We start from the raw sequence: 12,917 nt of genomic DNA, 5'->3' as shown, positions 1-12,917 counted from the left end.
ATGAATAAATTTAATTCACCTTAAACTAATTTAAAAAAAACAAAAAAAAAAATATATTATTCACATTAATGCAAGTGAAATTAATTATCTGTATTTGTTTTTTAAAGAAAAAAACTAACATTTTAATACTAGTTTTTTTTTAAAAAATTTGTTTATTTTAATGAACAGTAGAACAAAATAATGAAGCTATACTCCACTATTTATTAAAAATACCCACAAAAAAATAGTAAAATACTGTTTCTTCAAATCTTGCGGCATGGTAGTGAAAGTTGGTGAATCCTATTAAGCAAAATCATTTCTATTTTGGCTTTACCAAATACTGATACATGTGGCTGCGGGCCGCAACCACGTGACCGAATAGCGGGGTTAAGACCACCACGATCACAATCGAAGGGGTACAGGGTCACATCCACAAGTCCGGTCAAACATTCCAGAACCCATCATAATCGTCGGTGCCAATATTTGCCACCTTCATGGCATTTGGAATGGCCGCATTCAGTCTCTTGTCCCCCATTTCTCCGTGTGTAAACAGGTGGACTCTCATATTCATCCTCGCTTCCAATAATCCGGCATGTAGAATTCTAGTTTCAAGCGATCAACCTGATCGGAAAAAAGGGGTTAGAAAATAGTCTTTTTTCTTGAACTATCAATGGCTATTCATGAGAATATATATATATATATTAACATGAAATTGCAGAACTGAATATTCAAAAGTGAGAATTTGTTGGCCTCTGAAAAGTGGGTTGGGTTCCTCGAGTCAATCTAGGCACATTAGTTAGTCCAGCCTGTCCGTACTCCGCACAGTGGGAAGCGATGAAGATGGTTACGAGATGCTGAAAAATATGAAAAGGATTTATGATTTCCAAGATTCCAGGAGAGGGGTTGAATTTTTGTAGTCGGACGCCCCCTTGTGCTTCATATGTTTTTAATTCCTTTTATATCGCTTTATGGGATGAAGATAGGCTTCCCCTATGCGGAAGTAGCATATAATTAATTGAGCTTGTCGATTAATAAAGAGGTGTCTGTCTCTCACTGATTAGAATAATTGAGTAAAAAATCATCAATCAATCACCTCTTCACGGCCCTTTACGTTACATCAGCTTTTCTTTAGTCGTTTTCAGGGGGGAAAAAAAAACAAGCACCGGCACTCAATGTTTCCTCCATCTTCAAGAGGTTCCAAGCTCAAGCTTCCTCCCTATTATCCATCCCGAAGTCGGCAACATTTGCAAATTAATGATGACTTGCAGAGAATAGCTTCCATGTTTATTATAATATTATAAATAGTTTGAAATAACCAGCTAACCGTACATTGAACATGAACCGGAGCTTGATTTCATTGAGAAGGAACCTTTCTTAGAGGAAACTCACTGGTACGATCCTTGTCAGAGTAGATTTTCAAAGCCTATTACGCAGTATAGCTTATCTGTCATCTGTATTTTCCTGCCTATCAAATGAACACCTTTAGACCAAATATCAAACGATGATTCATATCACGTGATAGACAGGTCATGGTATTTATCGTTGTACTGTGAGATGTGAAATCTAGTCGATAGGTTTGTCACCTTTTTCTTTTCTTTTTTATCGACATGGTCTGTCACTTTTGGACACTGATCGATTTTGCAAGCAATGTTTCTCCATTTTGATGTGTGTATCTGCTGCTTGATTTTCATTTTCTTCTTTTATTTTTTTAATGGGAACAATTAATCCATAGCTATCTTCAATATGACATAGAGAGAGGGAGATGAAAGTCATTGCAAGATCACAATCTTTTGTGGGGACTAAGGTTATAATGATTCCTTTCAATAATTCAATTAATATTAGATTAGTCAGATTCGTGTCTTGGATATCACTTTTATTACTGTCTACACGATCCACTGTGATGCGAAAACTTTTGCAGACTGTCAATTCTTGGAAGTCATCATCAAGCACCAAGAAAGCTCGTCGGTTATGGAGCTACATCAATCATGCGCTCTATAGCCATTTAATTAGTGTAACGTACTCGATCCTGCAAAACTTGACAAGGGATGGGAGCTTTCCTTGATTTCAACGCTGCCCGGCCTTATCTCCTGGTGAGACTGCAACTACCTGGCAACAATGGCGATATTAAAATTAATCTTTTTGCCGATTTTTTGTTCTGATTCTGATTTTTGGAGAATCGTAAGGGTTATATACAAACGTTAACGTCCAAGTAGGGACTTTCTATGATCATGGATTCATGATAGAGGTAATTCTTTTGAAGTGAGCTCAATTGAACCAAATATAATAAAATAAATATACGATACCATCGTTTTTATATTTCTTGAGCATTAACATAATCTTCTAAAATCTCAAATTAGGATTGTTATTGTGTTTGTGTGCGACACATTCTCACGTCTAGATTTAAATCGGATACTGCACTAAATTCCCAACTCACTTTCCGGGAAGCTTAACATGGTTGTTGGCACTGTATCGGTTCCACAAGCCATTGCCAGCAATCAAGTAACTCTAGGGAACAGAAAGAGCATATGATTAAAATTATATTTCCTTTGAAGTTACAAGGGAAAACTTTCCTTGGAACAAATTTAAGCCAGAGTCAGGTATGAGAAGGTGATTTTCCATGCAGTAGGGGGCTCATCCAATCTGATCATGACGAACCCATATTTGGCCCCATGATATGTAGCTGCTGAAAATCCATATGGTGATTTCAAGGTACATGAGAATACCAGTGACACCCATTCAGCCATTCCGTAGGTAATCATGTTTATGGGCAGATAGAAGTTTTTTGTAGTATTCCATTGGTGTGAACCAAACTGTTACAAATCATTATTAGAACGTTACAAGGAGAAAAGAGGACACAGACTGCCTCTTAAAACATTGACCAAACAAACTACAACAACAAAGCATGTTGTCTACACACCTAAAAAACCATCTTCCCTATTCAACCACCTTAGTTGGTAAGAAAGGGACTGACCATGTTCAGTTGAATAGTCAACCTCACAGTAAAAAAAAAAAAAGGCCTAAACAAGCAGCGAGATCACTCTTTTGATACAGATGGGTTTGAACATAGCTGAGGATTTAATAACCATGCAAAAACTGAATAGAAAAAACCCTCCTGCAAAATGAACATCGCAGCAAATAAGCTTATATGTAAGGATAGAAGGTGGTGGTGCATTACAAGCCTTGTCTACTTTTGGAAAGATAGCTTTGAGCTGTGTGTGTGTCTATATATTCTGATTATTTATGGTGTCTTCAAAGTTTCCAGCGGCAGCAAAGAAACTAATGGGACCATCGTATGAACTGAAGTCGGAGCTTATTTTTCACATGAAATACTGGAAAGCTGAGCGTAAAGTCTTCACTAGATCCTTCACTGACATGTTGAAGTCTATATCCATCTGCAAAAATTGAATTTGTTTTTTATTAGCATTTGACAAAAGAGAAGACGCATACATAAACATGATAAACTGAATGTTTAAAAGGAATGGTTGAGGACAGAACTAGCCTGTGCAATAATAGTAACATCAAGAACAGAAGTCCCAAATGTCAGGACACTGCTATTGATAACTGATAGGTGGAGTTTCTCAACTTCAGCCACTGTTTTCTCCAAAACTCCTTTGTTTTTCTTGCAGTGAATTCTTATGAGAACATGTTTGTCGCAGAATCTTGCTTCAAGTTCTGGCAATGTCTCATGAATAGGTCCTTTAGACACATCTGAGGAAGAGTTTTCACCACCCTCATCAACATAGACACGAGATTTCTTCACAATCACCACTGATTCCATGGTTTTCCTTTTTGTTTGTTCCTCAAGTGTCTTAACTCTCTCTTGCAATTGTTTCAAGTACTTGATAGCATCTCCTAGAACAGAAGCTTTATCCATCTGAACACAAACATGCTCCCATATATAAGTTACCGCAGACGCCAAGATTGGAAATCATAAAGTTATCTGGAATGGTAAATAAGGGATTATCTAAAATAAATTTGATACCTTTTTTAGTCCAGGAACTACAGCAGATAAAGCTATGAATCGTTGACTGAGTTTCTCCCGCCGCTTCCTTTCTGCTATAATGTGATCTTGACTTTGAGAAAGTCTAGTACCGTTCGCGCTAATCATCTTAGGTCCTTGGGAGGCCTTGAATGCATAGTTTTGGTTCCCAAAGGAATCTTGAGAAACTACCATGTCAGAAGGGAGATTGTTGATGCTCTTAGAACACACTGCCTCCTCTTTAGGCTTCATCAATCCCATTTGATTTGCGTGGTTGGAATTGACAAAGGAAAGAATGTTAGGAGAAAAAGCAGGTTGTGGGTTTGACAAATGATCAGTTCTCAGTTGTTTTGTTGGTCTAGCACTATCCATGGAGGTTTTGAGGTTGAAGTTTTGGTGAGAGAAAGAGTGATGCATGTTCTCTCCAAATGCAGCAGCAAATGGTAGTAAGCCGGTATCATCAAGAGAGTTCATGAACCACTGGTTGGTGAAGCTTGAATCCTCCATTCCCTATGGGGCAATATTATTTAAATTTCAGAATCTGAAGAAATTCCTGAATTACTAACAAAAAGCTTCCAAATTCCTATACCTCAACCTGATAATTAAAGTTCAACAATCATCACAAGTGCTCTTACCAGTTCACATAAAGCTGTAATTGATGAAGTCTCCATGGAAGCAGCTCCTTTCTGATGATGGGAAGAGAACAGGAGAAAATCAATACTGGTGTGGTGGGGCGATCACCAAAACAGCTGAATTAATTCGATCTAATGAACTATACACAAATCCAAAACTATGCAAATCAACAGACATAAATCGCGCTCACAGACGCAAATTAAAGATGGAGAGGACAACAGTTTCGAATAAAAATATAATTGTTACAGCCTGTACTTATAAGATACAAGTACTTCAGAACTGTGATTGTATCAGCATTATAAAACCCCGAAGGCTTTATCAGATAAAGATACATACAGAGACCAAAAAACCAGGAATTGGAACAAATGTACAGTCGCATGAACTGTCAGCCTTCGATAGTAAGTGCTCACCAAGCTTTCTATGTCAAAACTCCACTAAAGCAGGAGAGATCCTGCCCTCTTAACTCAACTTTTATAGCTTGTCCACCTCGTGTGTAATAAGCGATGTGAAAAGGCCTTTGGGGTTTTGATCACTTTAGGCTGTATTAATTTAATAATTCGATGGCTACATCATGGCAAATTGGAATATTTTAACTTAGTGGGTCGTTTTTGCTGACAAACCAATTAGCCTCTATGAAATTACTTTTGTTGTTTTGCAGACTTTATGAGATTGATCACCAACTAGCCGTTGAAATTTTCATTCAAGGTTTGCCAATTCAAAATCATTATCCAAAAGGAATGTGTCCCTAAGTATGATCATCTATATCTGTTTTATATTATAATAATAGTTATTTAAAAAAAATATCAAAAAAATATATTTTTTATTTTTTCAAATTCATTATTAATATCAATATATCAAAACAATTAAAAAAATATAAAAGTATTAATTTAAAAAAATAAAAAATTTATTATTTTTAAATATTTTGTAAATTCAAAAACAGACTTAATTTCTTAATCAAATTAGCTAAGCTGACGTTAATTTTTTTAAACAGACTTAATTTCTTAATTAAATTAGCTAAGCTGACGTTAATTTTTTTTAATTTTAAAACAAACCCACATTATTTTTGTTGCATTTCATTTTCATACAATAATTTTTTAAACGCAATTAAACATTAGTTATTGAGCTTGATTTTCTTTTTCTTTTTTAGAGTTAAAGAAGGGGGCTTCCATTGCATTTAAAATATCGAAAGTTTATTGTATGGTTTTTAAAAGATGTTTAAAAATATGTAGCCATATTAAATTCACGAAAAAAATGTGTAATTTTAATAAAACCTAAAAAAAATAAAAAATAAAAATAGTCTTGGAATATTTACTTACAAAGTGATCCAAGTAAGCGATCACACAAACAGTTAGAAACCCGTGTGAAGGAAACGTGCAAGTATTTGCTTGAAAATGTCATATATGGTAGGTTCAGTTTGGAACTTTCCTTTGACTTTTTTATTTATTTATTTTTAACCAATAAGACAACGACACCTGTTTCTATGTTGGGCTGGTGCGGCCCGTAAAAAAACGACCCATAAAAAGGTAGGCTCATGATTACGAGTGAAGACCCATAAGGATGTGCCGAAAAGTAATGAGAGTTCTTGACTGGCTAACAGCATGATTGTTTGCACCACGAAACGCTGTAGGGTTAAAGTTTAAATTTTTTATATATCAAGAATAAATTTAAAAAAATTTAAAAATATATTTTTAAATAAAAAATGCTCGGAAGAACAATTCCAATGAAAAGAACAAACAAGCTTTAGCGTACAAACTTAAGAATTAATTAAGTGCAACATGAGTTAATAAAGTAATAATTAAATGTGGAAAAACTTGAAATGGATCTGCAAAAATCTCTAATTCCCAGCGGATCAATGGTTGAGTCCAGGCCTTAAAAAGCTGGTAACAAATATTGGCTATGGGGTTTCGACTTCTGCTTGCCATGGCCATCTTGTGAAAATGATTTGAGAACCTTCACACGGCTTGTACATTGACAATGCGATCTCCCTTGTCCTTTCTGTAAGGATTAATTATAATTAATTTTTTTATTTATATTTATATATATATGAAGGAAGAGAAGGAGGGCACATACTTGTTCTTGGGTATAAACAAAACAAAGAAGTAGTCGGTGCTTGCTTGTTTAGAAAAAAGTGTCATTTTTTAAAACTGCCTGCGCCAAATGTGATAGTTGAAACTCAGAGCAGTTTACCATGAATTTTTTTTAAAATATTGTATTTTTATTTTTAGTTTGTTATAACTATAGTTAAAAATAATATTTTTAATAAAATAATATTTTTAAATAAAAATTAATTTTAAAAAATAACCACCATCGTAACCCCAATCACGATTTTAACACACTAAAACATGTTATTATATATTCTTCATGACTTTAGTTATCTCAGGAATATAAAATAACTTATAGAATAACGTTTGCACAAACAACGTCTAATTTTTATTTTTTTATTTTTTAGAAAATAAAATATCTTTTTTTTTTTATTTTTTAGAAAATAAAATATCAAGATTTATTACAAGGGAAAAGAACACGCATGTACAAGATTACAGATAAAGTTGTAGCTTGATCGGTTGAAGTTTGAGATTCTGTTATCAATTAAATGTTAATTTAGAATCCACCATGAAAAGAAACGACCACTACCTAATTTTTTATTTAATACTTTTATTTAGTTAGAAAATAATAAACTACTCCGCCTGCAAAATGAAGTGCTCAGAATATTCCGAAAAGAGAATAATATATCTAGCACCTAAAACTAGGCTTAATGAAGCCGTGAACGACGTATCGTCGTCCGCCTTCTGCTGCAGGCATCGATTCGTGACCCGTGAGAATTCGGGTTAGCATGCAAACTGGCTCCCCTTTTTAGTGCTGGTTGGTGCTCGTTGTTTCTTGGAGACACGAATTGGCCCTTGTTGTTTCTTGAAGACACGAATTGGCCCTTATGGTTTCTTGAAGACACGAATTGGTCCTTGAAAATAAATAGCTCTTGGGAATAACAGATGGTGCCATCAATAGTAGCGAATGCCTTCTCTAGGGATTAAGAGGCTGTTTGGCTACGAGGTTGTGTGTTTTTTAAAAATGCGTTGAGTAAATGTTTGGTTAAAAAAAAAAATTATTTACTATACATGAGTCTCTCAATTTATTACGTGCTAGGCGCAGGGAAATGGAAAGCAACAAATTGCTGCTTTCTGCGAGGCCAAATTGAAGTTATTGTTCAGAGAACAATGTAGCATATCTTAATTGTTCGCTAAATAAGTTTTTTTTTAAATATAAATTAGTGTAATTAATTAATTTTACTTGCACTGTTCACGTCAACATAAATAATAATTTTTTTTATTTTTTTAAAATTATTTTAAGATGAATTAAATTTACTCGTATTATAATCTTAATTTTATTCTTGATAATATTTTATCTAATTTTATAATTCTTATCTGATAAATTTTATACGTAATGGAATTGTAGATAATTTTTTGTTAAAATAATTTTTTTAAGTGTGATCCATTTCATGATGTAATTGCAATAGTTAAATCCATAAAATTTAAATTAAAAATCATCAATATATATATATATATAAAAATTATTTTATAACCTCAATTTTAAAAGCACTTTTAACCAAACACATTAAACTACTTTTTCTTTAACTTTAATTTTAATTACAGTTTTAACCAAACACCTATTTTTTTAAATTAACCTCAAATAAAAATACTTTTTATAAAATAACTTTTTTCAAATTACAGTCATAATACCTATTATAATACCAAACACATTTTAAATGGTGTGCTTGACCCCTGTTTAAATCCATATCTTGGGCTCTGCAGGGCCGCTCTTCTATTGACAGGCCTTTCAAGAGAGGGGAGCTCAGGCCCAAAGCATGTAGAAGACAGGGTTGCGTTCAAGCCATTTTGCATTCAATTGGATAAGGCAAATAAAATGGGCCACGATAATGCACAAACACGGGAAAGCATGGTGTAAAAATTATTTTTAATATTAGTAAATTAAAATATTTAAAATTAAAAAAAATTAAAACAATTTAAAAACACATAAAAACAAAAAAGAGTGGAGGGGAGGTTTCCTGCCGGTTTCTTTGTTCTTGTCATTTTGTCGGCCGCTAATCTCAGTGGTTTTGTTTTGAATATGTAAAATATTTTACTGTATCCACGTGTAAATTAACGGGGGAAAGGTTTTGCCGCTCGGGTTTGTTCTTCATAAACTAATTCAAGTTATATTTCTAATTTAAATGATTTTATTAACAATATAGTATAATAATTCATTATTAAATTACTTGATGTATGAATTTTACAATTAAACTAGCCAATCAAACAAACTATTAACAAAAATGAGGTCTGCCGATCTATTTTAATATTTTGTTAATGTAGCTCTTTTATTTTTATTTTTTTAATTGATTTATTAGCTTTCTTTTAAAAATAAAATAATTTGGTTCCACCGCCATGATCCCATCTATTTTTCTATTGAACTTGGACAAATATAAAAAGAATCAAGTTATATTGAATTGAATTTATTTTTTGATAATTATAAATATTTGAATCAGTTTATATATATCTTGGTTTATTTTTTAAGATTTTAAAATTAATTATTAGTTAAATTTAATGTTTATAATACTTAAACTAGTAATTTTCTAAAAATGAATTTAAAATTTGATATTAAGATACATTTTTAAAATTAAATTAATTAAATTCTTGTATTCATTATATATTCATGTTGCAAAAAAAAAATCAATTAAATTCAAGGCAAATCTCTTGCTTCCAAACAGAGGGTATTTAAGTTTGGGAATTGAATGGAAAGTAAAGGATGAAATTTAACATAAAGATTAGTATTATCAACCAAATAGTTGAATTGAATTTTGAAAGTACCAGTCACTTTTAATTAAGTGCTATTTGTTTAAAATAATTTTTTTATTTTAAAAAAAATTATTTTAAATATTAATATATTAAAATTATTTAAAAAAACATTAATTTTAAAAAAATCTTCATAACCACAAAAAACGAAATTACTCCTCACCTTCCACACTTCCCTTCTCTCTCACCCTTTTCCAAATTCTCCCTTTTTTCTTATTTCATTTCTCGCTCTCCAAACGTTAACGAATCAATCAGATGGCATCTCCTCCACACCCAAACCTTGAGCTCCGACCCTTAGGAAACACGGGTCTCAAACTTAGCTGCGTCGGTTTTGGAGCTTCCCCCCTTGGCAGTGTCTTCGGCCCTGTCTCTGAACACGATGCCATCTCCTCTGTCCGCGAAGCCTTCGACCTTGGGATCAATTTCTTCGACACTTCTCCGTATGTCTCTGTTTTTTTTTCCCTCAACAAACATTCTTCTGATTCTCACCGCTACTCTTTGTTTGCCAGTTTTTCATTATGTTCTTGTTCTGGATAATGGTTGATTCTGCCATTGATAGGTATTATGGAGGGACATTGTCAGAGAAGATGCTTGGTAAGGGACTTAAAGCTCTAGGAGTTCCGAGAAATGAATATATTGTGTCCACAAAGTGTGGGAGGTACGTGGAGGGCTTTGATTTTAGTGCTGAGAGAGTGACAAAGAGTATTGATGAGAGCTTGGCAAGATTGCAGTTGGATTATGTTGATATACTCCAATGCCATGATATTGAATTTGGGTCTCTTGATCAGGTTCTTTATTTTATTTTATTTTTCTATCTGGGTCTGCAATATCCACGTTTTTTAGCTTTGCGTAGATTTTGAAGTTCACATCTTTTTAGAAAAGCATGAGGATGTGATGGCCAAGAATGACCTGGGCTGGTTTGGTTTCAATGACAGATTGTGAATGAAACGATTCCTGCGCTACAGAAACTAAGGGAAGCTGGGAAGATTCGTTTTATCGGTATAACCGGGCTGCCATTAAGTGTATTTACATATGTTCTTGATCGAGTGCCACCAGGCACTGTTGATGTTATTCTGTCATATTGCCACTACAGTGTTAATGATTCTACATTGGTGGATTTATTGCCTTACTTGAAGAGCAAAGGTGTAGGTGTAATTAGTGCTTCTCCACTTGCAATGGGGTTACTTACAGAGAATGGTCCTCCAGAGTGGCATCCAGCTTCTGCTGAACTTAAGGTCTGCCCTTTTTCCCCTTAAATAATCTATGGTGTTTTCTTTCCTTATCATTTGTCCTTTTTATTAAATTACTGCTTAGATCAAAGCAAATGTTGCCTGCAAAGTTGTTTCGCCCCACCTTATCTCAACAAGATTTTTGTTCAGGTTTGTTGAGTATAGTTAACATCCATCCTAGCATGCACAGCACCCACCATTCAGACTCTGGCATGTATACAGTCCTTTTAAGATCACCGATCATATTTTAGAGGGGTGGATTAATCTGCAGGGGCTATTATCAAACTTGGAGTTCTCTTGATAAGATGGAAGAGTGGTACATCATGATAACGAAAATCAAATTTTAAGTTGAAATAAATATCTGTCAAATCATGGTCCTTATCCACTATGAATTTGTTGAGGATTCCAGCTAGCACCCATGTTTCTTGATGGGATTGAGGACTGTTGCTTTCAATATGAATGTCACACTGGTACATGCAAACTTTGATACTCCTAATTACAGGATATTTAATATGGCTGTCTCATGCATATAATCGTGAAAATCTTGGAGATGCTTGCACTGTCTGCCTGGTTGAAAATGAATTACAGCTTTTTGAAATTTATTTGATTTGTTTATGTGTGCTTATTTTCCCTCAGTCTGCATGTCAAGCTGCTGCTGCCTTCTGTAAAGCGAAGGGGAAGAATATTTCAAAGTTAGCAATGCAATACAGTTTGGCAAATAAAGATATATCCTCGGTGCTGGTTGGCATGAACTCTGTTAGACAGGTTCTCTTTCATTATATTGCGCCTTGCTTTCGTTATTTTTTTTGTTGTGGGAGTGTTAGGCTCAATTTGTTTGTCACAGTATCTGAAAGCTTTTTATCATTGTATTGTTTGATCATTTCCTCTGGCATGGTCCTGTTAGCTCAGATATATAAATATGACCACATCTGCATTTTGTGTGAGGTTTTTGTTTGCACATCATCTGTTTGTAAGTCAGCTATATAGGAGTAAGTCCAGAATTTTGCCATACAGCATCAATTCTAAAAGCTGAAAAAGTAATTTAGAGGAAGATAGCAGCTATTTCGTTGAACTAGTATTCATTTTAACGTGCAATATGTCTTGAGTTGTTATTCTTTCCATGGCAATGATGTAAAAAATATACGAACACCATGTACATCATAATTGTTTGAGTGATATGCCTTATTTGATGATCAGGTCAAGGAGAATGTTTATGCTGCTACGGAACTTGCTACATTTGGCAAGGATCAGGAAACTTTATCAGAAGTTGAAGCAATTCTGAGCCCTGTGAAGAATCAGACTTGGCCTAGTGGAATCCAAGAGAGCTGATTCTTTGCTGTCCTATGACCACTCCACCTTTGTACTTTGTGCAGTTCAAATTGCCATTAGCAGTTCGCCTAATCCATATTAGTTACATTGGAGGGCCCATTCTATTATAATCCCACCCAGCCAGGTAAAGAAAATAATATTTTGTAATGAGAAGAGGGTTCGTCATTGTGCTGATGGATCCAAAGTTCAATAAATATGTAAGACATCCTCGATTATCCTGGGATAGTTTCTAAAAGTGTGATCAAATTATTGACATTAAAACTTTGGTCATTTCAAAGTTGTATAAAGTCTGCTTGCTAGTCAATCCTTCATTTTCCGCATCTGACATTTAATGCTCAAATTATTTTGTTGCATAATTTAGTGCATTGCCAAACTCAAACCCTTTAATTTGCTTAGCAGTGTATTCTTGATTATTTTAAATAAATTAATAAATCTGCACTGAATCAATTCCTACTGGGATGCGTTATTATGATGATTTTTGTTTTCTTTGTTTTTTTCCTCTTAATTATAAATTACGATTCTCTTGATCGTGCATGTTTTATTATAAGATGGTAAGATAACACAGGCAGGGTTGGCCACGTTAAGTAGAATGGCGGCCGTGAAAAATTCGTTGTTGCTATTAAGTCTCTGAAGTCGGCCAGTTATATAGGAAAGATTTCTGCGACCAGGTTTTTTTCCCCTTTTATTAAGTATTCATAGGTTCTACGGAAACCGACCTCTAGATACCAAAATTGGAAAAATTACTGTGTCTAGAAGCTTTAGCCAAATCGCGATTCCTCTAGAACCAGGGTTGCTACAAAAAGGAGAGGCTGCTGTGGACAAAAAGAGTATAGAAAGATGTCATGCTATAGCCATATGCCGCGTGAAATTGTGGAAGAAATACTGCAAAAATTACCTGTTAAATCACTGTTACGATTCAGATGT

The 12,917-nt window shown here is 34.1% G+C and overlaps 2 protein-coding genes across 4 annotated transcripts; one reads left to right on the top strand and one right to left on the bottom strand.

Moving 5' to 3' along the window:
* Positions 1-2,764: 2,764 nt before the first annotated feature.
* Positions 2,765-5,107, bottom strand: LOC105129752 (transcription factor bHLH18-like). 3 transcript variants are annotated; one of them, XM_011031953.1, is made up of 5 exons: positions 5,002-5,107; positions 4,594-4,644; positions 3,962-4,468; positions 3,479-3,853; positions 2,765-3,371 (listed from the first exon to the last, which is right to left on the bottom strand). In XM_011031953.1, the coding sequence occupies exons 2-5, from the start codon at positions 4,627-4,629 to the stop codon at positions 3,297-3,299; spliced, it is 993 nt and encodes a 330-aa protein (XP_011030255.1). In that variant the 5' UTR covers positions 4,630-4,644; positions 5,002-5,107; the 3' UTR covers positions 2,765-3,296. The 3 variants fall into 3 exon arrangements, with proteins under 3 accessions (XP_011030255.1, XP_011030254.1, XP_011030256.1); XM_011031952.1 differs by having other exon boundaries at positions 4,928-5,104; XM_011031954.1 differs by lacking the exon at positions 5,002-5,107 and adding an exon at positions 4,782-4,920.
* A 4,472-nt stretch (positions 5,108-9,579) lies between these two features.
* On the top strand, positions 9,580-12,448 carry LOC105129751 (L-galactose dehydrogenase-like). Its single transcript, XM_011031951.1, has 5 exons — positions 9,580-9,875; positions 9,995-10,223; positions 10,371-10,670; positions 11,301-11,429; positions 11,862-12,448. Exons 1-5 carry the CDS (start codon positions 9,691-9,693, stop codon positions 11,991-11,993), a joined length of 975 nt encoding a protein of 324 aa, XP_011030253.1. The 5' UTR covers positions 9,580-9,690; the 3' UTR covers positions 11,994-12,448.
* The last annotated feature ends 469 nt before the right edge of the window (positions 12,449-12,917 follow it).

The sequence above is a fragment of the Populus euphratica genome, unplaced genomic scaffold (assembly GCF_000495115.2).
Source record: "Populus euphratica unplaced genomic scaffold, PopEup_1.0 scaffold34.1, whole genome shotgun sequence".
In the NCBI taxonomy this organism is placed as follows: Eukaryota; Viridiplantae; Streptophyta; class Magnoliopsida; order Malpighiales; family Salicaceae; genus Populus; species Populus euphratica.
The sequence above is the reverse complement of the archived record's forward strand: the minus strand, read 5'-3'. Positions and strand labels throughout refer to the sequence as shown.